Source organism: Echeneis naucrates, chromosome 21 (genome assembly GCF_900963305.1).
Source record: "Echeneis naucrates chromosome 21, fEcheNa1.1, whole genome shotgun sequence".
Taxonomy (NCBI): domain Eukaryota; kingdom Metazoa; phylum Chordata; class Actinopteri; order Carangiformes; family Echeneidae; genus Echeneis; species Echeneis naucrates.
In genome coordinates, this window is record NC_042531.1 from 12,387,035 (window position 1) to 12,411,416 (window position 24,382).

The 24,382-nt window shown below is 40.0% G+C and overlaps 3 protein-coding genes across 5 annotated transcripts in view; 1 reads left to right on the forward strand and 2 right to left on the reverse strand.

The window, feature by feature from the left end:
- The window catches only part of prmt2 (protein arginine methyltransferase 2), a 6,731-nt gene extending 2,419 nt beyond the window's left edge, over nucleotides 1-4,312 (reverse strand). For both annotated transcript variants that reach the window (XM_029530118.1, XM_029530119.1), the window contains exons 1-4: nucleotides 4,118-4,312; nucleotides 3,564-3,752; nucleotides 556-717; nucleotides 57-221 (exon numbers count right to left, since the gene is read on the reverse strand). In XM_029530118.1, coding sequence (XP_029385978.1) covers nucleotides 57-221; nucleotides 556-717; nucleotides 3,564-3,752; nucleotides 4,118-4,198 — 597 coding nt within the window. In that variant the 5' untranslated portion in view covers nucleotides 4,199-4,312. The remainder of the gene's footprint in view (nucleotides 1-56; nucleotides 222-555; nucleotides 718-3,563; nucleotides 3,753-4,117) is intronic.
- A 574-nt stretch (nucleotides 4,313-4,886) lies between these two features.
- Nucleotides 4,887-8,034, reverse strand: ercc1 (excision repair cross-complementation group 1). Of its 2 annotated transcripts, none has more exons than XM_029530121.1 (9): nucleotides 7,887-8,034; nucleotides 7,262-7,684; nucleotides 6,965-7,068; nucleotides 6,673-6,772; nucleotides 6,069-6,145; nucleotides 5,733-5,832; nucleotides 5,459-5,530; nucleotides 5,294-5,362; nucleotides 4,887-5,208 (listed from the first exon to the last, which is right to left on the reverse strand). In XM_029530121.1, exons 1-9 carry the CDS (start codon nucleotides 7,944-7,946, stop codon nucleotides 5,146-5,148), a joined length of 1,068 nt encoding a protein of 355 aa, XP_029385981.1. In that variant the 5' UTR covers nucleotides 7,947-8,034; the 3' UTR covers nucleotides 4,887-5,145. The 2 variants fall into 2 exon arrangements, 1 of the variants encoding a protein (XP_029385981.1); XR_003842346.1 differs by having other exon boundaries at nucleotides 5,136-5,208; nucleotides 5,729-5,832.
- A 3,185-nt stretch (nucleotides 8,035-11,219) lies between these two features.
- Nucleotides 11,220-21,692, forward strand: sona (SON DNA and RNA binding protein a). The gene is made up of 10 exons (XM_029492913.1): nucleotides 11,220-11,354; nucleotides 13,228-13,324; nucleotides 13,708-13,915; nucleotides 14,200-14,270; nucleotides 14,380-16,182; nucleotides 16,527-16,899; nucleotides 17,184-17,707; nucleotides 17,839-18,326; nucleotides 18,502-18,586; nucleotides 19,272-21,692. The coding sequence occupies exons 2-9, from the start codon at nucleotides 13,297-13,299 to the stop codon at nucleotides 18,574-18,576; spliced, it is 3,570 nt and encodes a 1,189-aa protein (XP_029348773.1). The 5' UTR covers nucleotides 11,220-11,354; nucleotides 13,228-13,296; the 3' UTR covers nucleotides 18,577-18,586; nucleotides 19,272-21,692.
- The last annotated feature ends 2,690 nt before the right edge of the window (nucleotides 21,693-24,382 follow it).

Below are 24,382 nucleotides of genomic sequence, written 5' to 3' on the forward strand. Positions count from 1 at the left end.
AAAAACAAATCTTGATGTAGTATGTGAAAGTAACAGTATTAGCAGTGTCATATTACCAGCAGGCAGTTACCCATCCATTCAGACACCAGGACATCCACCTGCTCAGGTAGCTCGATCTCTTCAGCTCGCCCCTGGAGCACTGTTACCACCTCCTGACATTCGTTCTGCTTCACCAGCTGTCTGGTGTACTCCGCCATGGAGCTCGCCTCCACAGCATACACCTATAATGACATAGATTACCTTATTCACTTTATACGCCATAATGCATGTAGCAATACTCCTTGGCCACCAGATGGAAGTGTAGCTTTGGTAATATCCAATGACTTATACTCTGTTTAATATATACATAATATAGGAGTATTTAAATGTACTATACTGAGATACTGTTTCACTGATTTACCATATTTGTCTGCATTTCGTGTATATTATATCTGAACATGCTGGTATGTCTTGTGTTTTATGTCTCCAAAAAATTGAACTCACTTTTGTGTGTACATATGTGGATGAGTCTGAATGTTTGAGTAACATCCCCTGCAGTCATACTGCAGACATTACCACTGAGGGTTGTGCCAGCTGAGCGCAGAACAGACTGATGATGCCAGTCCCACAGCCGAGATCCATCACCACCTTACTTCTCAGAGAAGCGCTGTTGCTGAGAATAACCTGCCGGTACGCCTCAGTGCGACTCTTGTCTGACAGCATCTCCAAGTGAAGCCTCTTCATTGGTAAACAAAATGAAATAAAATACAAAAAGTGTTATCATTTGTTGAAATTAGTCCATAACTGACCATTTAAACCTAAAAGAAATCAAGGCACACATTTTCACCATATCAGCGGTTTTTCATGTTTTTTGTGGGCATTCATTGTTATACATTAAATAACGATGGCATTACTAAATTATTAATATTACAAATGAAGATGAAGGCAAAATATGTGACCCTGAAAATTGTAAATAAAATTATACTTTTGTGTGTGGTCATTCGAACCAACCAACCACTGGTTTCTTGGTTTGACATAATTTTTCTGGATGGACTGACAAAGACTGCAGTGTGTGTTAAAAAGAGATAATAATAACCATTAGGGAAAATGGTGCTGTGAAATCCTAACAGGCAGAAATAGAAAATCTATTTAGAGAATGAATTATTTCATATTATGATATAAACAATCACTATTTTTTGGCCTTAAAGAGAATAGTGTTGCCATGGTAACTGTTTATGAACATTTCCTTACAGTTATATATCAGGTATTGTTTCAATGTGTGCTCCTGGTATATTCAAGGAAATGCCGACTTGAAAACATTGTGTGTGTCTGTTTGTTTATGTCACTCACAATGTGTGTGTGTGTGTGAGAGAGAGAGAGTGACAATATCTGTGTGCATACACTATCAGTCAAAAGTTTGGACACACTCTCCTATTCATTTGAATTAAAAAGTGTGTTCAAACTTGACTGGTAGTGTATGTACAATATGTCTTTTATTGTATGCCTGGCTGTGTGTGAGACAGAGACATATACTGTAGATGTCCAGTGACTCGGTGCAGGGACCAGAGGCTCTAATAAACAAATGAAAATGTAATCACTAATAAATATCAATTTAGGTTCTGATCAAACCTCAAAACCTCATTAAAGACTAAATTGCGTTCAAAACAATGGAACATTGTAGGAAGTAGTTTTTAAATCTTAATGTTTTTATTTTTATTTCTAATTGTTTGATAAGGTTTTTCCTGTAAATTTGATGCCCCAACTGTATAGAAAATTCAATTTAACCCTCAAAATAAAGAATTCTAAGTAAACAATCTGCAAATGACAAAATGGTAAGACTAGCTATAATATTCAAAACAAGTTTGTTCTGACATTATTTTTCTTTGTTTTCACTTGTGACTGTTGATGAAACAATAAGTTTAGTCCTGGATTTCAGAGAAGGATGATAATGACTCAGAATTTATTTCTTTTGAATGCAAGTCTTCAGAGATTTGCACTTTCTTGATGTTTATATCTAACTAAGTGTTTACAGGTATTGTAGTCCAATTTCACACTCTCAATAACAAATTAAATATAAAATCATTATTTTTTCCATATCTTCCATATTTTTTGTGTGTGTGAGGCAGAGGTTCATGGGGAGAAACCTTGAAAGAAAATTCAAAGAGATGGATAGCTGGGTGTGTCTGTATCTCTGTGAGGATCAGCTAGCGCTTCAAACCAGGAAATATTCTCGGAAACAAAGTTTTTTTTTCTGGTAGCTGATTGTGGAGTGTTGGAGCTGGCCATGAGAAGAGTTTTTGGTACCACTTCCTTTGCTTTTTTGTGATTTTTTTCTTCACACAAGTCTCTATCTTCTCCCTGTCCTGGTTTTCTCATGCAGGCCTGAAAGAGGGATGTCCTCTTAGATTTGCATGAGGACTGCCCCTTCGGTTTTGTTCTATGTGAGTCTGACTTCATTATCACGAAGTTCAGCTCTCACTTGGTCTTCAAGGGAGCTGAGGTAGAAATTCACTTTGGGTTGAACTTCTTCCATGTTTGATTGCTTGAGCCTTGTGCGTGTTTCTCTCCCTCTTGCTTGCTGACTGACTGGTAGCTTTACAAAGTTTCAGGCAGTATTAGAACTATGTGATCAGAAAGTGTTGATGATGCAACTAAGACATCATCAGGGATTCTATTCTGTTTATTTCTTGTTGCTATTGGAAACCAATTTGTTAATGTGGAAATGTCTGAAGTTCTAAAATGGAGGACAAACTGATACAAGAATACTTGAGAGTGCCTCAGTGGGCCATTGTCAAAAACTGACAGTTCTGCTGTTCTCGTGAGAAAATTGTATTGGAGCAAATGGGAGACATGGATGATGGACCTGTCCTTTTAAGGCTCACAGACCAAATTGTGTTTGATTCACTGTTAAAGTAGACACATTGTCTGAAACAGGACAAGAATCTCTACTACTCCGGGGAAAATGTTGAGTTCTGCTCAAACTATTTGCCCATGATAATGATTTCTAAATATCCTTTTCAGATAATTTTCTGATCAGCTCGTCCACTCCAGTGAAACAGCACACCCCTCTAACTCTGAACATTACGTGCCATACACACCTATTAGCAACTGAAAATTTGTCAAAAATTAGCCTGATACTTGAATAGTTGCTTCTCAGAAAGAAGTTATGAAACAAATTAAAACAGTAATGACTAGATAAGACTTTTCTCAATGTTTTAAAGTTTGAATGGAGTCTGTCTGCTCTAAGTATTGGAAAGAAATAGAGGTTAGAAAATTTTGAGAATTGAACCACACACAAATGTAATAAACACCAATTCCCTTTTTTGCCATTGGATTTCTACAGCTACAGACAGAGTCCAGTCACTCAGTGCAGGACCTCGAGTCACTAATAAAGGCTTGACATGAAATAGAGACACTAATTGGTATGGTTTCGATGGCATGTTGTTTTTTCACATCTACCAAAGTGAAATGCATGACTGTCTGCTGGGCAGCCAATCTGCTTAAATTTAGAATTGTTGGTATGTGAAACTTGTTGTCTTAATCATTATAAAGTGACAAACAGGACATTGTTTTTCTTTTCTAACCAGCATCCCATAACTGCCGAAGTATTCCTCATCCTGCCATGGATCCTCCAGAGAAGCCTCTTCCTCCTCCTCCTCCTCTTGCAGATAGCTGGCAGGAACATAACCTCTGACCCCAAGAAGCTCTGCCCACCACCAGTCTGATGATGGCTTGGCGTGGATGAGCAGTTTGTCCCCCTTGCTGAAACTGAGCTGAAAGGCAGAGGCCACAGGTTAGTGCCAATCAGATGCATCACACCCGTAGAGGGTGGGGGGCAACTTCACTGACTTACAGTACCCCTCACTTTAGCCTGACTGTCTTAAATTTTATTGATTTATTTATTTATTTATTTTTGCCCTGGGCTAGACACGTTTATCCAAACGAAACTCATTGGCCAATTTAGATCGATTGAACGGTCGTCCAACCAATCACAGCTATTTGACCAACCGACCAGTCCATGTACTCCTAGCCATTGGTCCAAGCCCCGCCCCTCCCCGGAAAAAAAAATCTGCGCGCGCCCGCGCTCGAGTGACCCCCCCGCCCCCGGTGCCGCTGGTGAAGGTCCGAGTCCTCTCACCTGATCGCTGCCGCCTGCAGTGAAGTCGGACCGGGCAAAGCGCTCCTCCGGAGGGGCATCGTCCTCCCCCTCCGCCTGCATGTCTTCCCGCCTCCGAGAGACGGTCCGACCCCCTTCACAAGATGGCACAATTATCTGACTTCAAATAAGAAAAGAGCGCTAAAGGCAACATCGCAACACTTCATCTGGCTTGGGAGCCCAAATGCTTCCTGGTGTGACGTCAGATGAAGTTACTTCGCCTTCACTTACCGTCGAATACAACAAACGTGGTTGGTTGGTGTCTGTGTGGGCGGGAACATAACATATATATGCGTGTATGCAATTATACTGTATAAAATATACCATATATATGCTATATATGGAATATTTTCCACTGAAGTATTTTCTATGTTCATACATTCTATGTTCTGTACCTCCCTTCTTCTCTCCCCCACCCACCTAAGTTTTACCATTTCTCATCCACGTTAGAGAAAAACTGAGCATTTGTCTCTTCGTTTTTCCCCACCCAGTAACCTCGTCTTATTTCCTCACTTATTATTGCCCACTTTTTATAAACTGGGGCAATTTTTCATTGAATCGAGTTAATTTCGAAATATGGATGGGGGAATGTCGGAGGAGCACTTGAAGGCAACGCCACGCTGTGTCAGACAGTGCTTTCACTCTTTTTCGCACATATTACGATTATTTGTCATTTGTCAAATATAAGTTCTTGTTTATTTGTTTACATGATTTATACATGGAACCATAAATCAAACCACATTAGACAGTGTAATATAATATAAAACATATTTATTTTTAATAACAAAATAATACAACAATACACTCCATGATTAAAAAAACAAACAACAGGTCGATGTACTGCTTCAACACTTCAAAAAAAGTCCATGTCTTAAATCCATAAAACAATCCCAGGTGATTCTCAGTCTGAAAGCCATTGTAATAAGTCCAGTGCTTGTGTTAGTCTGATGTGATTATCAGCTTTATCAAATTCTTTTCAGGCGTTTGTCACACATCGCTGGTCAGAAGTTTCAGTTATCTTCTGTTTTTGACTTGAGGAAGGGCTTGTGCAGCACATTGTACAGTCGTCTTGCCTACATGCAAAAAAAGGCTAAATAGTAATTCAGCACATTTTCTACTCACCATGTATTCATATCCTTAATTTGTACTTGGACTTACTTTTTGTGGTCCAAGGCCTGGACAGAGAACTAGGTCTTCCATAGAGGCACTAATGATTCCTTCAACAGACTGTAAAAAAAAGTGGGAGAAAAAAAAATATTTATCTTTTCTTATGACAAATTGAGAATATCACTAAATAAGTCTAAATAGAATCAAACAACTCACTGAGAAAGTGGAAAGCAAGGTGATGGCATCAGTTTTGTTTATTGACTTAACAGTGGTCAGGCAGTCTGTGACCTTAAAATAATCACCAAAATCCAATCAGCATTACATTCTTCAAAGGCTGAAAAACACTGCAAAATATGCGTAGATTGTCTTCCATTGACTTTATCACATTCAATTGGTTATATTATTAAAACACAAGACATTGTCCATTATTTTCTAGGATGAGCAAAATTGTCATATCTTTCATTAAATGGAAACAGATGAATCTACCAGCCTTTGACAGATAGTCCTTCTCAACTTGTTCTTTCAGTAGGTCTGCTGGTTTCTTTTCATATGACTTGTATGTTTCAAGGTACCGCCCTGCCTCCTCTGGACTGTCAAATTAACATAAAGAGATTAGAAATGCTTTTCTTTTAATTATAATTCCAACCAGAATAAGGCAACACATTTCAAGAGTAATTACCTTAATATGATAGACATATTACAAAGCTAATGCAAATTTTAAAATAAAGAAGAACTTTCTGATTTTTACAATTATCTCCAAGTACTCCTTCTTTCATGTCTGTGTTCTGTGACAACCCACTGTGTGTTCAATATTGCAGGGTTTTACCTCCAAGCTAAGATGAGTGTGCAGTCAGCCATGATGCAGATGCGAGCCAGCTCCTTCAGTGCATGGTGAGGATCGTTCTGTGGTGAAAACCAATGCCAGTTCGATAGTAATACGTTCTAGAAACTTTAAATGTGGAAACTGGGGTTACAGATTTTGTGCATATAACAATTTCTTGTAAAAAAATATTCTGAACTAAACCGTTTTATTCTGAAGTGTCTATATATATTATTCTTGCATACATACAATATTTTCCTTCATACACATATGAAGTAGCCTCCAGCTTCATATCAAATACAGACCTATTAGACTAAATAATTATTCAATTTAGTAAAGATATCAGTAGTTCCATTTGTTAGGAGTTAAAAATTGTTATCTTACGTACCATTTCTGTTCAAACTAATCTTAGTGATAAACAACATTGCCCATCAGACATTGCTATAGTGCTACATAATGACAGTGTTGTTGTTGTGTTTTTTTTTTCAACTTTTAACCTTAAGGACTCAAAATATTACTATTTTTTAAAATACAGCACTTTACTGAATGTTTATTAAATTAACATTTATGAATGTCAAAGTTATTTTAGCAAAACTCTCTTTTTACTTACCACATCCACTTGAACCAGTAAGACTCTCAGGGTGAAGTTCTGTCCTAGCTGCTTCAAACGGTCATGGATATAGTTTGGATTGAGATTGTGATACCTCAGACTTAAAGAGTCAGGCCCAGAACCAACATTAAAACAAAACCCAAAAGAGAAAGTAAATATATGAAAAGCATGCTTTGATAGCTTTCCAAATCAAATAAAAGTTACAAACAGTTTACACTTCTATGAGCATGTGCTAACACCTATTATTGATCTCACACACATTTATACACTTTCCTAAGGTACAAAAACCCACCTGAGGAAGAGAGCACATGTCGTCAGTCCCAACACATAATCTGGTACAACTTCTCCAAACTCCCAAGGAACGCTCCTGACAAACTTCAGAATGGGATTTCCCCTCTGAATAAGCAAAAAAGCAATGTGATATGACACTTCCCACTGCACATCGCAGACAACTTTTGTTTGTTTCCAGATACAACATTAGCTTGTCTCTCTCAATGGGTATTAACTGAAAATTTAATTACCAGGTATTATGAACCTGACTTGACCATAAGAAGATGCAAGCACAAGACTAAACACACATGGGTCATACCTGCCGAGGACTGACAATAATGCTGCTCCCTGATCCCACCGGTTTAGGACCCAGAGTGAGTTTTGCATCTAAATTTTGACAGTCTGCCTTATTTTGGTCTGTGCCAGACACTCTCTGTCTCTCTTCACTCTTCTGAGGCCCTTCAGCTCCACCTTCAGTCTGTATAGCATCCTGAACTGTGGCACACCTTCCAGTAGCAGATGATATTGAGACAGGCTCACTCTGGGGTTCAATCTGACTGGCTACTCCAGCACATCCAGTCCTGGGCAGGTTGGGGGCAACCGCCTTGTTTTTACCCTGGACTATGTATTCTGCATAAGACAGAGGCTGGTCCCTCGATCCGGGAGCAGACTTGGCTGAGGATGTACATGAAACTGATGAGGTTTCTCCCGCTTTGGATGAAGACAGAAACTGCGGCTTTGGCTGAAATGCAATTAGAGCAACAGCTTGTCTGAGAGTCAGCGACTACGAATGAAATCGTGTAAAAAACCAAACACTCACGTTTACGTTGTTGTTATGCTGGCAAGACACTCAAAAGCTACCTACAGTTGAAAACGTTTGGCTGGTTAGCTAGCAAATTCCTAGCTGTAAGAAGTAAGCGTTAAATTTAGCAATAAATACTGACCGGTGCTCGTTCTCTGTGGAAAGCAGAATCATTCAGGTTGATGTTAAGCCTTTTCTTCATGTCTCTGGACTTACAAAGACTTTATTACTAATCACATGTCACATTCAAAATTGTGGTCTCTTTGTCGTCTTCCGTCAGCAGCAGTGTGACAGCCAGTGACGGAGTTGCACTTCCGGCGTATATCCTTCACAATAAAAGCACAATCTCTACAAATACTAAAGAGAATATTTGCCCAAGCAAAAAACAAAACAAACTCTGCATTGAATAATAAAAAATGCCTCTGTTTTTTGAGGCGGTGTATGTGGTTTCTATTCCAGCCTGAATGCCTTTTGCATGTCTATTCTCACAGTAAAAGTTCATTGGGGTGTAAAGAAATAATGCTGAAAGCCACAAATGGTCTGCATGATATGGAAGCCCATTTCCGCCAGTAAAAAAAAAGATAAAAACTTAGCCTTGAGATAAGAAAAATCACATACTAAATTCGAAATTATGAGATGGAAAGTCGAAATTATGAGATACTATGTTCACACAACAGTCAGAGTAGTAGCTCTTTGTGTGAATTCTCTTCTTGTGAAATGTATTGTGAACACATTGAGAATTACTTTAAACGTGGATTTACAACAAATTAAATACTCAATTTGCTTGTGGATTCCCATGGGATTGTAATAAGCAAGCACCCTTTTATCTCATAATTATGACTTTTTTTCTAATTATTTTGACTTTTTAGCTCATAAGTATGACTTTTTTACCTCATAATTTGACTTTTTTTTTCTTTTTTTTTCTGGCAGAAATGGGCTTCCACAGAATCATAACTTAAAGAGCTACAAAAGAATTTGATGTTAAAGCAAAAATAAAGTAAATTCATTGACGCCCAATGATTACTGAATGAATCCTTCATGATTACTGACTCACACAATCTCAATGAAAGAGATTGAGCTTTAATATCAGTATAATGCCCATTCATCCGTTCTTATCTATACTATGTATTCCTCCATGGTTGCTGGGCTGGAGCCAATCTCAGCTGACATTGGAGTACACACAACTCAGGTCCTCAACATGTAGAAACATAAAGAGACACACACTCCAGGCAATTTTGACAGATAGCAGCTATCCAAATCATGCATGTCTTTGGATTGTGGGAGGAAGACAGGGTTAGAGGAGGGAATCCAATCAAGCAAAGGGAGAGCAAACTCGACAGAGAAAGGCCCCAGGTCAGGGGTTTGAACCCAGAACCTTCTTACTGTGACCCTGTCACTACCACTGTTTGGTAATCACACGGTAATCACATAACTTTTTCGGTAAAATAGTCATTTCATGCATTATAATTTCCAAACATTAATGACATTAACATTGTCAACCTTTCATCTCATCTCTACAAAAACAAGCTGTTTGTCTGTCATGTCTGGAAGTAAAGCACATTGCAGGGTAAGGCAGCATGTCTCTATATGTCTTATTGTTTGCCTCCTGTGTGAATGATACATGTAAGTGAATGTCCCTCAGGATAAATAAAGTACATATAAACATATCTATGATATTTATAATATCAAAGTAATATCATATAATATTGCACCTGTATATGAACTGGGATGTAAATGAAAAATACAGATGGAGGTTGTTGATTTATCAATTTTCTGCTGTATGGCTTGAGCAGCACGGTGGAATAGTGGGTAGCAGAGTCGCCCCACAAAAAGAAGGTTGTGGGTTTGATTCCTGGAGAGCCCAAATTGTCGGTAGTGTAGCATGGTAGCGGTAGATGGATTATGATATGATACACACTGAGTGAATTGGTGTGAGTCTAGACTGGACCCCATACAGAGAGACCAGACCCCCCCCCCAGAGACTAGACACTAGACTGGGCCCCTCCAAAGAGTACACCAGACCCCCCATCAGGGATTGTACCCCTCCAGAGACTAGACCAGACCCCTCCAGATATCAACCGTCAACACATGAATAATGGATAGTGAATGAATATGTGGCAGAAACGAATCTGAGCCTGTGGCCTGCATGTGCGGACCAGGGAAAAAAGAATAAATCACCCACTGAGATGACTTGTTACTCCTGAGTCATACAAAAGATTAGTTCAAAATTAATTAATTGTTCACAAACAACACATCACTACCAGCCCATCACAAGGCCAACACACAGAGGCAGACAGAGACCAACAACTACTCATACTCGCAATCAGACCTATGGACAATTTAGAGTCACCAGTTAACCCAAACGTGATGTCTTTGGACGGTGGGAGGAAACCCACACAGGCATGTCACATCAAATCAAATCAAAGCAGATTTATTTGCATAGCGGCAAATCATAACATTACATCAAGGCACTTTACATATAGAGCAGGTCTAGACCAAATTCTTCATAAAATTATTTAGAGAGACCCAACAGATCCCCCCGATGAGCAAGCAGTGCTCATCGAGGGACAATAGCAAGGAAAAACTTCCTTTAAGAGGCAGAAAGGCCCCAGGCTGGGAGCCGAACTCGCGACCCTCTTGTGGTGCCTGACCTTTTTTTTTCATCTGTTGGAATATGTAAATAAAGTGGATTTAGGAGCCAGCTAAACAGGTTGTCCCCTTTTTTGCAGCAGCAGTAGGGTAAGGAAAAGGAACTAGTGGAGTCACTATTTACGTCAAAAATAATTATTAAATCAAGTAACCAGTACAGAAATTAGATTACTTTTTGAACAGAGTAATCAGTAATTTGGCTACATTTCTAGATTAACTTGTATAACATGGGCCACCATCACCATCATGTGTGAAAAAAAAAAAAAAAAATTGCCACCTGACAGATACCAATAGACGTGATTCCATCTACTACAGTTAAAAGCACTGAAAAGTAAAAAGGAGAGCGCAGCTTCAATGAATCCTTTGTCCTTTTGCATTATGTATAACTATTAGGTAGTTTCCAAACCATACTGCGAGTAAGAAAGTCGCCCACTAAAACACATTACACAACACACACACATCATTACATTTGTGGCCACAGGAAATTTGTGTCATTTGTGAGCACTGAGATTAAAAGTGTCCTTAAAAGGAAAACAATCGACAACTGAAAATAAAATCAAAGTGTAGAGGTGGATTGAAAAACTGCGTGCAGCAGAAGCTCTTAATCTGAATTTAAAAGGAAAGTACAAAAACACAAAAATTGGGATACAATAGATAGGTTTTGGTAACACACGCTGCATGAAAATAAGATAATATACAACAATTAAATAAAACGGAGAAATATTACACAAACTTCACGTTTGACTTGGTTTGCTGCCAGGGGAAAAAGTTGCCTAGGAGACCGTGACGCGGCCATTCAAACTGCGCAGCATGGCATGTTGGGATACCTTTTTCCATCATGGCGGAACAGTTAGTTGGTTAACGGTTAGCATTTTCGGCAATTGTTTAGTCCCGCACATTTTATGACCACAGCCATCCGGTGCATACTGTACAGGAACTACGGTCGCCGAACAGAGCCTGGGTAATTATATCGTACATTATTCTTAGCACCGGCGAGCAAACGAACTCAGTGGAAGTAGTAGCACTTCAGTGTCTTAGCAAACTAGCTGGTTGAATAGCTACGGGTGTGCTAGCTTAGCCGAGCAGCAGTGTCCTAGCTGAAGAGTTAGCAGTTACATCGCTGAGGCCGCGGTGTGCGTGCAGCATGTTCGGCTCTTCCACCTTTTATGTTATCTCATCGGTAAGCGTGCTGAATAAATTTCATTTGATTTAGCAGTTTTATTAAAACCTCTAAATACAATATCATGCTGTCGTATACTATCGTTAAGTAGCTAATGGCCCGCCGCACTCATCTGTGAATGGATGTTACCGCTAGATGTGGAAGTGCAGGCCCGACTGTGTTCGGCGTATAAGGAACGTCTTGTTGCTTGTAACTTTTCCCCCCTCACTTAGCTTTTGTTATCAATTTAGCTGGTCAGCAAGTAAACAGCTTCACTTTTGTTTCATGTAGCACTGTAATAAAACGTATGGGGGCAGGAGTAATAATTTTACCAACGTTACATGAATTCTAAAATAACAGTTTGGCAGCCATACCTTTTGATTGTTAGCTTTAGCATTAAGTGAAGCTGTTGTCTTGGTTTACGCCACACAACCTCCAATATTGGTGTTTCACCATTGCATATAATTTCTTTTGCTACAATATAAGATTGTGGATGAATTAAGGGGATTGTGTAGGAGACGGTGGCTACGTTGCCACTGTTTGAGAACAGCAGTCTTTCCAACGTTAGGTCTATTGTAGCATGAGTAATGTTTCATTGATTGCAGAACAACTACTTTCTTCCACCGAGCTCAGAATATTATCAAAGCAATTGATATTAAGTGTTTTGTATCTAGGAGACCTTGTATTGACAAGAAAACTAATGCGAATTTAGTAAGTTGTCTTTGCAAGAGTTGAATTAATTCAGATTATTCTATGAAGTGTTAAATCTGTTTTCAGAGAAGTGCAGTCTCACTGTACACTTGGAACCAATGTTGGGGATCACAGACTTGCTTGCATTGTTCCGGATGGGTTTTACTACCCGCACTCCTAAAGACAATGTCTGTGCATGTTACATATTAGACTGCACCACGGTCTTTGCTCTTTGCATGCTTTCTGTCTATTCTATCTCCCAATGTGGCTGACTTGAGTCATTATAAGTCATACTCTTGCTCATGCGCTCTGAATGGTTAATTTACTAAATGTAAAAGCAGAAGTAAAGAGTACTTAGTCACTTACATATGCTCTCAGTCTTGCCAGCCAAGACAGTGTCAATTTATTTAAGCTCTGAGGTTATTGTGTGTTCAAAAAGAAGTTTTCAGTTTGCCAGCATAGTAGTAAAGTAAAAATAATAATAAAAAAAAAATTCTGTGGCAAGACTACAATCAATCCAAAAATTTCTGGTCTCTATAGTTGTTACAAGAGTAATCTGAAACAACAGAGTTCCCTTTCATTTTATCATAGTTAAGGCTATTTTTATATTTATTTTTATTTTTTATTTTTTGTTTTCATTTGAATTGTTTTAGTTTAGGGAGATGTCATTTGCAAGTCGTGTTTAGTGCTAACACACACACACGCACACACACAAGTATGTGCGTATGTATGTAAACAGTCAACTTTTAAGCAAATGAATGTCACTGAATTACTGATAGAGCAATAGGGATCAAGATATTTTGTTCCAGACCAAAGGATAGCAAAAGTTCCTTGGTGCCCTTATTTACTTTGGGTGGATTATTATTACTTATTGATGTAATTGTGTAGTGTTAATTTATAGTTTGCAATGAAATATAAACACCTTAATTTGTTGGTATGGCACTGTCTGTGTCTTGACTTACAATGCCTGCATTTTCCTGCTTAGTGTTAAGTGAGGGAGCAGCAAACCAGTGACATTTCGAGGACGTCTTAAAAAATCAGGGCCTCTGGCACCATGGAATGTGCAGTGGACATCCCATCAGGTGAGTGATGAATATCATTTAACACCTTATCCAGTTTAATTCAGTTTATGTTATTGCAGTTTCCCTCCAGAGATCCTGAAACAACTCTTGAGCTGCATTTTGATATCAAAAAAGTTATATGCTGAACTGATGTCACAGCCTGCACTTCTGGAGGATTTTATGCCTTTTGACTTTAAGTCGCTCAAATATTGAGCTTGTAACATATCCTATGGAATGGTTTTAACATTCATGTACCTTAATCATTTTGCAAAAGTTAACGCAAGCACATCAGGCAAAGTTTAATTTGTTAAATTAAGGTACAGCACTAAACAGATCATTAAAGAAATGCTATGCTGAACATTATACATTTTGTGAATTTTTGAAATACTTTGTGCGCTTTACAGGTGAGGATGAGGCGCCAGAGAAAGATGAAACAAATATCAAGGAAGGAAATGAAGCGCCACATAAGAAAAACAAGAAGCACCGAAAGCACAAGAGCAAGAAGAAGAAGAGGAGGAGGAAGGGAGAAAAGGAAAGCAGTTCAGAATCTGGTGCTGAGTCCGATGTAGAACCACCACCTCCACCAAAACCTGTCCGGACCACCAGAGCTAGGTCAGGAGAGCTATAAAAATTAAACTACCAAGTGCCATGAATACCAGTGCTACAAAATTTTTTGACACTAACTAGATCTATTAAGTCAGAATTAAGCATCCTCTTCACAAGAGCCAACACCTTTATTTAAAAGCACATTTTATTCCATTGTTTCTGATTATGGTTTGGTTATGGCTTTATCTTTAAACTGTACTTTTTGTGAACAGATTCAGTACTTTTTGTTTTGGGAACTTTTACACATAAACAAGAGCATTTTGTAAATAAACCTTTCCATCTGTTCATAGCGCTAGACTGGCAGCAGCTGCTGGAGACCATGCTGGGCTGAAAGAGGAAGGTAAAAAGGATGTAATTACAGGTAGGAGAAACTCCCACACAACTGTACAAACACATTGATTATCCTTCCAGAGAAAGGAGGGTTAATTGTCTGTTTTGTTTTGCTTTGTTTTCTTTTTTGATTCCTTCAGATCGTATGGACACGGAAGCAGATGCAAAATCCAAGAAGCACAAAAAGCATGCCGCCAAGAAGAAGAAAAAGAAGAGGAAGAAAGATGAAAAGCAGGAAAAGAAATCCCCATCTCGTTCCCCATCTGAAAGTAGCTCACCTTCAGGTTCTGAATCCGAAGGTGAAGGAGGTAAAGGAACTGGTGATGCCAAATACTCTCCAGCTGGAGCATCTGATCTGCAAGTACCAGTATCCAAAATGAGTTCCAAAAGTAAAAGAGGGGAGGAGAAGAAACCTGCTTTGCTTGGAGGGATGAAAGAGGAGATTTCAAATATGGATCTGCCCCCAATGGAAGGGAAGGGAAGTAACACCAATGGATCAGAAAAGGAAATTAGGTTACCCTCGGGAGGTCTGGATGAAATAACGGAGTCAATGACAGTTAAAGTGAAAACAGAGGGTGGTCATGGAGAGGGTGCATTCAGCCATGCACACGAACTGCCTGACATCATACCTAAACAGGAAGGCGCAACCCCAAGAGATGACCCAATTCTGAAAGAACAGGCCATTTTAGGTCAGAGGGCAGCAATTAAGGAACGTGATGTGTCCAGGTCTCCATCCCCTTCCAAGAGCATAGACATCAAGAGGTCCCCAACCCCGAGTCCCAGTAGGCAGGAGTCTGGTGGTCAAACAGCAGCAGTAAAAAAAGAACGGTCAAGAACCCATTCCAGGTCAACCTCAAAGGAAAAAAGCTTGACAACTCCAGGAAAGAGTCGACAGCTGTCTCGCTCTCTATCCCGATCTCAGTCCCCTAAATCCAGGAGGAAGTCTGTCTCCCTATCGCCAGAATCTCCTAAGAGAGGTAGAGGTCAGTCCCGGTCTACCTCTCGCTCCATCACGCCCAAGAAGAAGGTGTCAAAATCACCAAGGAAGTCCAAGTCTCCAAAACGACGGAGAACTTCCTTGTCCGTTTCCCCAAAGCGACGCAGGAGTTCCCCCTCTCCTAAAAGAAAAGTGTCACGATCCCCTAGACGTGGTGGGCGCAGGTCCCCCTCACTGTCTCGGTCTCCAAGAAGAACTCGTAGGTCAAAGTCACAATCACGTGGTGGTACAAGGCACTCAAAGACCCGGTCACCCAAGCGAGGTGGTGCAGTTGGCAGGCGTTCACGGTCACGCTCACTCACTCGAACACGTCGTTCCAGATCTAGATCAAGACGCCCAGTTCGTCGCTCTAGGTCACGGACACCGCCAAGACGTACAGGAGGCAGGCGTTCTCGGAGTCGATCTTTGTCTCGACGTAGGCGGTCACCACCCCCCAGATCCCGACGTTCACGCTCCCGGTCAATCCGCAGGAGCAGGCGGACTCGATCTCGTTCCATTGTAGTTCTTAAGCGCAGTCGTCGCTCCAGAACCAGGAGTCCTCGCAAACGGACCAAGTCCAGAACCCCTCCCTCCCGCCGACGCTCTAAATCCAGGTCACCAGTCAGAAGGCGCTCCAGGTCTCCTGCCAGGAGAAGTCGTTCTCCAAGGATTAGCAAACGCTCCAAATCCCGCTCAGTGTCTCGAAGGCACCGGTCAAAGTCACACTCGCCACTAGGAAAGAGGAGGTCTACATCTCCCAAAAAGAGTGGCAGAAGGTCAAAATCTATATCTGTCCCTGCAGGTTTGAACAGATCAAAGTCCAGATCCAGGTCTCAGTCAAGTGACGGGCAGTCTGAAAGCTCCTCTCCTGCCAGATCCACATCTTCTCCTGCAAAAGCAAAGAAGCCTCTTTCGCCGAATACAGAGCACTCAGTTGGACTAAGTGGAGGACTTTCAACTACAGCAGGCAAGACTTTTCTATTTTTATTAAAACTGTAATAACTAATATTCCTATAACTTCTGTATCTGCTTCCTGTAATTTGCTCAAGAAAAATGTCTGCACCACAATAACCCTGAATGTGAACTTGCATATTGGCTTATAACTAACTTGAAGTGATGAGTTGCACTAATTTCAGTCTTCTAAACTGATTGAAATTGCTCATTCAAATCTTATTTACAATTGTGTTTGTTCTACTTTCCAAGTGGAAAATGCAGATTTTTGAATTGCTATTGATAATGTGAAGTGTTTGTTTGTTTGAAAACTTCTGAACATATTTCTTTATCTAATCTTAATTAATATTCTGCATGCAGGCATTTGGAAGCCCGTGCCCTCAGTAGATGCCTCCAGTCCCCAAGTTGAGAGTTCCTCAGATAATTTGCAGGAGCAGCTGGGAACTAACCATGAGGAGGAGCAGGGGGAACCTGTCAGCACATCCAATGAACAAGATATTTCCAGGTCCAAGTCTGGTTCCAAAGAACCTGATCCAGATAGACCAGATTTTTCCGAAGGGTCAGATGAAGAACAGAATTTTTCGTCCCCTGTTAAAATGACCCCAGTTTCAGCATCTCCGCTACAAAAGAAGCAGCTGTCACCGTCACCTACAGATTGTAGGAAACTTTCACGCTCAACTTCATCGCCTCGACGATCAACATCCAAGTCTGCATCTAGAAAGAAGCAATCCAGGTATGTAATCCGTTAGTGTTTGCATGCACGCCTTTGAAACATGATTTGTGTAGAGGTTCACAAAGAGCTTTAAATTAAATTACTAAAAAACATCAAATTTAAAGACCCCGTGGACTTGACTAGCATCACCAGACCAATATTTCACCTTATAACAGTAAATGCAACAAAAATGTCAGAGACAGTGGATTCTGCTTGTTTTGTCACTGCCATCACACTGTTTTCAGTTAATTAAGTAATTGCAAGTGTCATGTTCTGTATTCATCATCTCCATCACCCCTTCTCAGGTCCAAGTCACCTGTGAGGAAAAGAGAATCTATCTCTCCTTCAGAAAAGAAGAAGCGGCGGTCTAAATCTCCGGGCAGACGTCGGCGGTCACGCTCACGCTCCACCACACGGCGTAAACGATCATCCTCCAAGTCACGCACCAGAATTCGGCGGTCTAAGTCTCGCACTCCAGCCCGCAAGAGGCGATCTCGAACCCGGTCACCTATTGCTAGAGGGAGGAGGAGGTCCAAGTCCACAGAGAGGGGCAAGCGGTCCAAGAGCCGCTCCACAGGTCGGAAGAAAAGATCTAGGTCAGGAGACAGAAGCAGGCGATCTAGGTCTCGTTCATCTGATCGTAGACGTAGATCTAGATCTAGGGGTCGAGGGAGACGTCCAGTGTTTCGCAGTCGCTCATTCGATAGACGGGACAGGTGGAAGAGGGAACCTAGCCACTCTCCAGTTCTCATCCTGCGCAAACAGCGCCGCTCAGGGTCGCGGACAAGACGCAGCACCAGCAAGACTCCCCCACGGCTCACTGAACTAGGTAATGGAATTAGATAGTAGACAGTGACAATCATATGGAAGACAATAAATTCTTAAATTTGTTATTCTATATTTTTGGACATTTGTATACCAAATTTATACATTCTCTGCATCTCCCTTTCTTGTCCATAGATAAGGACCAGCTGCTGGAGATAGCTAAGGCTAATGCTGCTGCCATGTGTGCTAAGGCTGGAGTTCCCATTCCTGAGAGTCTTCGTCCAAAAGCCATCCTCCAGCTCCCTCTACCCACACCATCTCCTACCCCCCTCTCCTTACCTCTACCTTTACCTCTCCCAATGGGCATGGGGATGCCCAACATGCCAAATATGCCCAACATGGGTCCAATGGGAATACCCAATATTCCTGGAATGCCCACCATGTCAAACATCACCATGAGTGCCGCTATGGCAAGTATGACAGCGGCTACTATGACAGCTGCCTTGACCAACATGGGTGCCCTTGCAGCCATGCCTCCTCTTGCCCCACTCCCTACAATCACCAACAAGCCTCCCCCATGCCTCGCCCCCCCAACACCAACCCTTAACCTGGACCACATTGAAGAAGCAAAGAGGAAGGTCACTCAGCAGGCTAACATACACACCATCAAGGAGCTTACTGAGGTAAATAGGGGGTAAAATAGTCCATGTTAAACAATAATTATACAATTTTACACTTTTGAACAAAAATGTTAAATGAAAGACTGTTGAGAAATGAGTCATGATTTGTTTTTATGGATGTATTGGCTGTACAGTACCTGGACAAAGTAATAACACATGGTTTGCTCTGTTTTTGTAGAAATGTAAGATGATTGCAAACAGCAAGGAGGAGATGGCCATTGCTAAACCTCATGTCTCAGATGATGAAAGCTAAAACCCTCATGGTAAAGTATTCTGTCTTTGTTCCTTCATTTCTTTGTCAGTCTTTACACAAGTTATTTTAATTTCACCTCATTACACTGTGGGCATTGGGTTATTTACTACCACTCATTTCAAAGAGCATTTGCTGTTCTTCCCAAATTTTATACTACTCTCTTACCATCTAAATTTTACTCACCAACCTTGTTGGCAATTTATCTGTCAGCGAAAAAATGTCCAAGAAAACAATTTAACATTTTGGGTATTACCTTGGGTATATTCACTAATTCTAAGGCATAAAGATTGAAATTGCCAATAAATTCAAGCAACAGATAAATTAATTGGTTAGGGCACGGTAGGTGAACTAAAGAAGATCCTTCAGATCTTCAATAAACCTTTACTGCTCTAATGTGCATGTTTATGTATAAATCCAATCACAGAAGAATAATGCAGCATGTTTAACTGTTCCTGTTTCCTGTCCATATTGCGTATCAGAGTTGTTCACATAGTAAAACCAAATGTATTTCTCCACATTCATAGATTAAATTGTCTCCAATTAATGTGAGCTAATCAGTTTTTGAGTTTGAGTGTCTTTGTTGTTCTTGTACATAAGCACAACAAAATGTTTTGTACATGCCCATTAGCCTTCAAAGAACTACATCAACAGACCAACTGGTCAACCTGTGACCTTTCTGCTCTTTCTCTTTCTAGCCACTCTTGTCAAAGGACTGAAGGATAATGTTAAAAATACTTCACAGGAGGACCTACCTTCCCACTGTCCCCTCTGGCATCCTGACTGAGCCTCATAAACCACCAAGGAGAACATCCAAGTTATCACTAATTCCATTTAGGAGCACTGGCACAAGCCGCTGTTCCCTCAGCTCCTCAGTTTGTCTCTGTGTGTGAGGCCAAGTCACCTGTGAAACCACTGAGATACCTGGACACACTGACGTGTGTGCACAGTTGTATGACTGTATAGTGAATCTGTGTGTGAAAAGTGTGTGTGTATATAGTGACTTTGACCACCAACCCATCAGTGTTTGCTGCTTGTTCTAGCAGTCACTGTTGTAAAAATGAAGAGGAAACAAACCAAATTAACTAGTGGCGCAAGTGTTTTTGTAAAAGATTAGTTTCTCTAAATTTGTTTTACTTTTATTCTTTCTTAAAGGATTTTGTTGAGTGGACATTGCTTCCTTGTTCTGCTGTATTCCCTTGGTTACCTGTAGTCTCTGCTTTTATAAACAAATAATGAAAAATTTGGTAGATCCTCAAGTGATTTGTTTTCATAAGCCTAGGTCCCCAGGGTAGGAGAGTGTCAACTTGTGAATCCTGGAGCAAGTTTCCAGATCAAATTTAAGGAAGAGAATAAGCAAATATATTGGCTGCTAAAAGATGCAAGGTTGAGATGTGACAATGAAAAAATTATTTCCATTCACAAAATGCAACTAATCAATTAGTACTGCCCTGGTTGTGAATTTCTTTTCTTATGTTTTAAATGACACCAAGCTAATCTTTGACTTTAAACTTCACTTTCCTTTGGGCTTTGTTGGGATTTCTTCTAACCAGGAAATATGCTTGTTATAGATTCATCTGCCACAGTTTTACAACCACCAACCTAACATGCATTATTTTGTATTTGGCAGATGACCCGTATACTTTTAAAGGACCGGTGTATAGGATTGAGTGTAAGTTAGCTCGCCACATCCTCTAAGCAGGTAGGAGAACCTACATTGTCATTCGGAAAAAGTGAAAATATAGAGCCAGTGTTTGGTTTGTCCACATTGTAAAATATGGTGGTAAAAAATAAAAGGCTGCCTGAGGTGATCCATCCCCCGTGCAGATTTGTGGTCCTTATTCCAGGCTAAAAACACAATGCTTCCTCATTTCAGATGGTTGTATACACTTTCAAACACAACTAGGTATTCTGTTTCTGTTCTGAGTGATCCACCTACACACTGGTCCTTTATGTACAGAAAGCATGCTATGTACTTTTTATTTGCTGAGAATACAGTTTTAAAATTTGAAGAAATGTTTCATTTGTCGTCTGGGCTAGATTTTTCAAGTGTCATTTGGAAGCAGTGCTGATTTTTGGCTGTCATGGATATCCTGGATGTTTGGACTTTCCCAACAGCTCAGTACTTCATATAATACTTAGATTAGTGGTAAAAAAAAAAAATAGATAAAAGTAAGATCTTGTTGGCTGAACCACAACGTTTAAGCTTTATCTAATTAAGAAGTTTTAGTTTTTCCTAGTAAGGAACAGAAGGTATGAAAATGCAAATTCTCAGAAACTTCATACTGTAAATGGAGGCAATTTTTACTGTTGTGTGACAGATTACATGATTAAAGCAGTTTTTGAATACAATTGAGAGAGACTTGGTCTTTCTGTTAGGATGTTTACGTCACTACAAACATTTCTTTGTTTAAATTCACACATTAAGATCATTCTTATTAATTTGATGGTGAGAAAAGAAATGGGGCTGAGGATAGAAAGTTGGTAATGATTTTTTTTCTTTCTTTTTATTTTGAGCAAACTTCTAAACACAGGAAATTTGATAGGTAGAAAATAGATAATTTTTATAGGCAATAGAATGAGTAGTTATGTGCAGCAAAGAATGAAAAACCCAACAAGCCCATTGCACCTAATCAATTCACTCATACAATTTATATCTTCTTCAGATGTAGATACTGTTGCCCTGGTTTGTATTGGATTTATAGTGTGAGCTGAGTAAATGGGGTCCATGTTTCACTGTAAGCATTTGTCCCATTGAATAACTGAAGAACAAAGACAAACTTGGTGCTTTTGGGGAAATTTGCAGGGATGTGGTTTTTATGGAGTCTTTTTCAAAAGTCTGGATCTGGATCCATCCTCCCATGCCCTTTACCCAGGCCCGTCTAACTTGTGAAGATAATCTGTGACAATTTTGTCAGATTGTAACTATACTGACTGTACCAAACGTGCTGGACGATTGAATTGGTTCCCTGCGGTAATCTTTAACTATTTTAATGACAAAGAACATGCATTTTAGGTTTTGTTTTTTTTTGGTTTGTTTGTTTTGGCCATTTCACTATGACATCGCTTGCTTTGTACATAAATGTGTTGATGATTATTAAAAACCTCAGTGATCTGTATTTGCTCTTGCCGTGTGCTATATATTTACTCAATTAAGTCCAACTTAAACTCATAAACACTACTTTTCACTGTGTTTCTAATTTTCTATGATGAAAACAATGCATATAACGCAGATTATGTTGTTTTGAGTAATTGGTTTAAGCGTTTATACAAGGGGATGGATAATTGTCTTAAATGAATTGAATTTTCCATGTGAAAGAATGTTCAATCAACTGTCCTCTGGTCACCTAGAGGACCTAATGATTAATTGACAGAAAATTTGCAGATCGGAAAAATGACAGCGTGACACTTGGCAGATTGGCAATTTTATTATTTCCACCAAATTTTTGGTGCAGCATTTTTTCAAGAATTATGCTGCTGGGTTGTAAAACACTGAAATTTACTTTAAGCTAGTGTTTAGCAAAGGCCATGACCTCTCTTTTAGGATCAGGCCAAGCTGTCTTTTCAAATGAACAGCTTGTGTTTTTTGTTTTTTTTCCCCTTATGTTGATGGTTTTCTGTTTGTTGGGTCACTCTAGTGGATGGGACTCACAGTTTATTTTAAATCAGATCCAAAAAGAATTGATGATACTTGTACAAAGCTGACTGCATAGTTCTGCATAGCCTATTTGATGGATCAGAGGTGTTTCTACTTTAATTTGACATTTGGAATGGAGTCAGGAATAATTCATATTAATGGCAAAAGTGAACAAAATAATTTTAAACAAGTATGACAGCTTTGCAGGTCTACTGGGGGTTTCCTTTGTTTCGAGTTGGCATCAGGCATTGCCCGATGTGAATGGGGTCTTAGAATAAATATGACCTTTCCGTGTACTGTTCAGCTGTGAGTGACAAGATTTCAGACCTATAATGAACCCCAAAAGCATCCCTGACCACTTCCATCTATTTGGATAACTGCATTATGTATGAGTGTCAATAGTTTGGACATTTGACTATGAAAGCAAAAAATAAAGATAGATCAAAGTAAATATGCACGTATGAGAATGTTGTTCAGTCTGAGAGGCTGATAAGTGTGATTTCTTGGGTGCTTTGAATGTTCCAAAAGAAAGCACTAAACACCTGCAGTGAAGAAACCCTCCAAGTGGTGGTGCACTTTCTCTTTGCGCTGTACTTTTGTGGTAGACAAAGCATCTAAATGTTTACAAAGACCTTCATCAAGCTATATTATCTGGGAAATCCTAAACAGGCCATTTTTGAGCTTCCCTATGAACAAGATGAGCATTAATATGTAGAAAGACCAAGATAAAGAAGGCTAAATAGGCTGGAGGCTTTGAAATATTGAACACTTTATATTCAGTTTTCTGATTCACTCAGATGTAAAGACAAGCTACACAGAGCACAGGCTGTAATCTTTGGATTTGTGGTGAATTAGATAAAAAGGTTAGAAACTCCATAGTGAGAATGTCTGGCTTAGTCTACACCATGAGGTTTTGAGTACATTTTACCATTATGCTGAGATTCAGAAAAAACAAATACAAGCCTTAACAGAGTTAAGGGCTTAAAGGCTTTGGACTGAACAGTGCTGTGGATAGTTTTGAACTTCAAATGAAACAAGCCCCAAAGAAAAGGAAAGAAAAGCCTTCCACTGTTTTCCTTTCATTATGCTAATCTTTCATGAGGGTGGTAACTTCTCACTTTGTCTGCCTGCTGTGATGGTGATTGTCAATTATTGACAGTTTGATTTCACTCTGGTTTTTGTCTTTAAGTCAAGGTTGGAAAACGTCTCAGCTTTCACCTAAAACGTGTTGTTGAAGCGCGGAACAAGAGCAGTGACAAAAAGTGAATCTTCTGGACTCGCAGCACATTTGAACACATATCTTCATTCACATCTTTCACTGTACCTTGTCTGCATGGTGAGTTTAGTTCTAGTTCTGTTATATGCTGTGCTGGGTGCTTCTCAAAAAATAACTGAGTAAATGAGTCAAAGCATTATAAACGTAACTAGTTACCATGGGAAGTAATAACAGAAAATACTAATATCTACTAGGGTTGAGCCAGATACTCGGCTGAAACGAGTGTCCAGTATGGATCATTGCAATTTTGACGATCATACTAGTAATAGGAGCAGGGCTGTCACCAGGCGGTAGCCAGGTCCGGGGCCACTGCCACCATGATAAATGGTGGACAAATAAATAGATTCAGTCAACTTTAGCGGCTGGTGTGACGTGTTTTTAAGCGCCGAACTGATTTACCCTGCTAACGTCAGCTGGAGCTATTTGCTATTTAACGGGCTCTTTGACATGATAAATCCAGTTACTTAGCTGACGTTAGCTGGCGCCACATGCTAATTGCTTTTTAACGTGATAAATTCTGTTACTTAGCAAACATTAGCTGGCGATATATGCTATTTAACTTGCTTTTGACATGATCCAATTCTGGCGTTAACGCATATGTTATATTTATCCTGAAATTCAGTATGGCTTCTGGTTTTGCTGTGCCACCCCATGAGTTTCACCCAATGTAAACTTTCAGGAAGCGCCACGGTACGAGTCAATATCCGTTGGGGGGCAACAGCGCGGGTCGCGGGTTCGGTTCCTGTGCGGAGTTAGCATGTTCTCCCCTGTCTGCGTGGGTTTCCGACATACATGTCTAGGTTAACTGGTGACTATATTGTCCGTAAGCGTGTGGTTGTTAGTCTCTGTCTGTCTCTGTGTGTTGGCCTTGCGATGGACGGGCTACCTGTCCAGAG